The sequence below is a fragment of the Nestor notabilis genome, unplaced genomic scaffold, assembly GCF_000696875.1.
Source record: "Nestor notabilis isolate BGI_N333 unplaced genomic scaffold, ASM69687v1 scaffold21542, whole genome shotgun sequence".
In the NCBI taxonomy this organism is placed as follows: domain Eukaryota; kingdom Metazoa; phylum Chordata; class Aves; order Psittaciformes; family Psittacidae; genus Nestor; species Nestor notabilis.
Window position 1 is genome coordinate 1 of NW_009920029.1, and position 530 is coordinate 530.

The 530-nt window shown below is 64.5% G+C and overlaps 1 protein-coding gene across 1 annotated transcript in view; it reads left to right on the top strand.

The window, feature by feature from the left end:
- Nucleotides 1-229: 229 nt before the first annotated feature.
- Nucleotides 230-530, top strand: part of NEK8 (NIMA-related kinase 8) — a gene marked incomplete at its 5' end in the record, with an annotated part of 9,935 nt that continues 9,634 nt past the window's right edge. The window contains one exon of the mRNA XM_010010504.1: nt 230-429. Within this exon, the coding sequence (XP_010008806.1) occupies nt 230-429 (200 nt within the window). The remainder of the gene's footprint in view (nt 430-530) is intronic.

Genomic DNA, 530 nt, shown 5'->3' on the forward strand with positions numbered 1-530 from the left:
CCCGGCCGTGTGCGGGGAGCGGCGGTGGGAGGTAGGCCGCGTTACCAAGGCAACAAAGCGTCGCCGTGGCAACGCGGGGGTCAGCCGGTATGTGGTACCCTAAGAGGGGGGTGGATGTCCAGGCTCTGGCTGTTGCCATGGTGATGGGGTGACACGGCACTGGGTGTTTGGCACCTTGGGGGGGTGTGTGTGTGTGTGTGCGCACGCAGTCCTGTTGCCATGGCAACAGGAGGGACAGGGGCCACGTGTCACCCCAGGGTGGTGGCTGCGTGTCCCCCGCACTGAGACCCTGTCCCCATCCTGCAGCATCGTGCACCTCTGTCTGCGCAAGGCCGACCAGAAGCTGGTGATCCTGAAGCAGATCCCGGTGGAGCAGATGAGCAAGGATGAGCGGCTGGCGGCGCAGAACGAGTGCCAGGGTCATCGAGTACTACGAGAACTTCCTGGAGGACAAGGCGCTCATGATCGCCATGGAGTACGCCCCAGGTGGGCCCTGATGTCCCTTGTCCTCGGCAGGTCCATGGGATGCC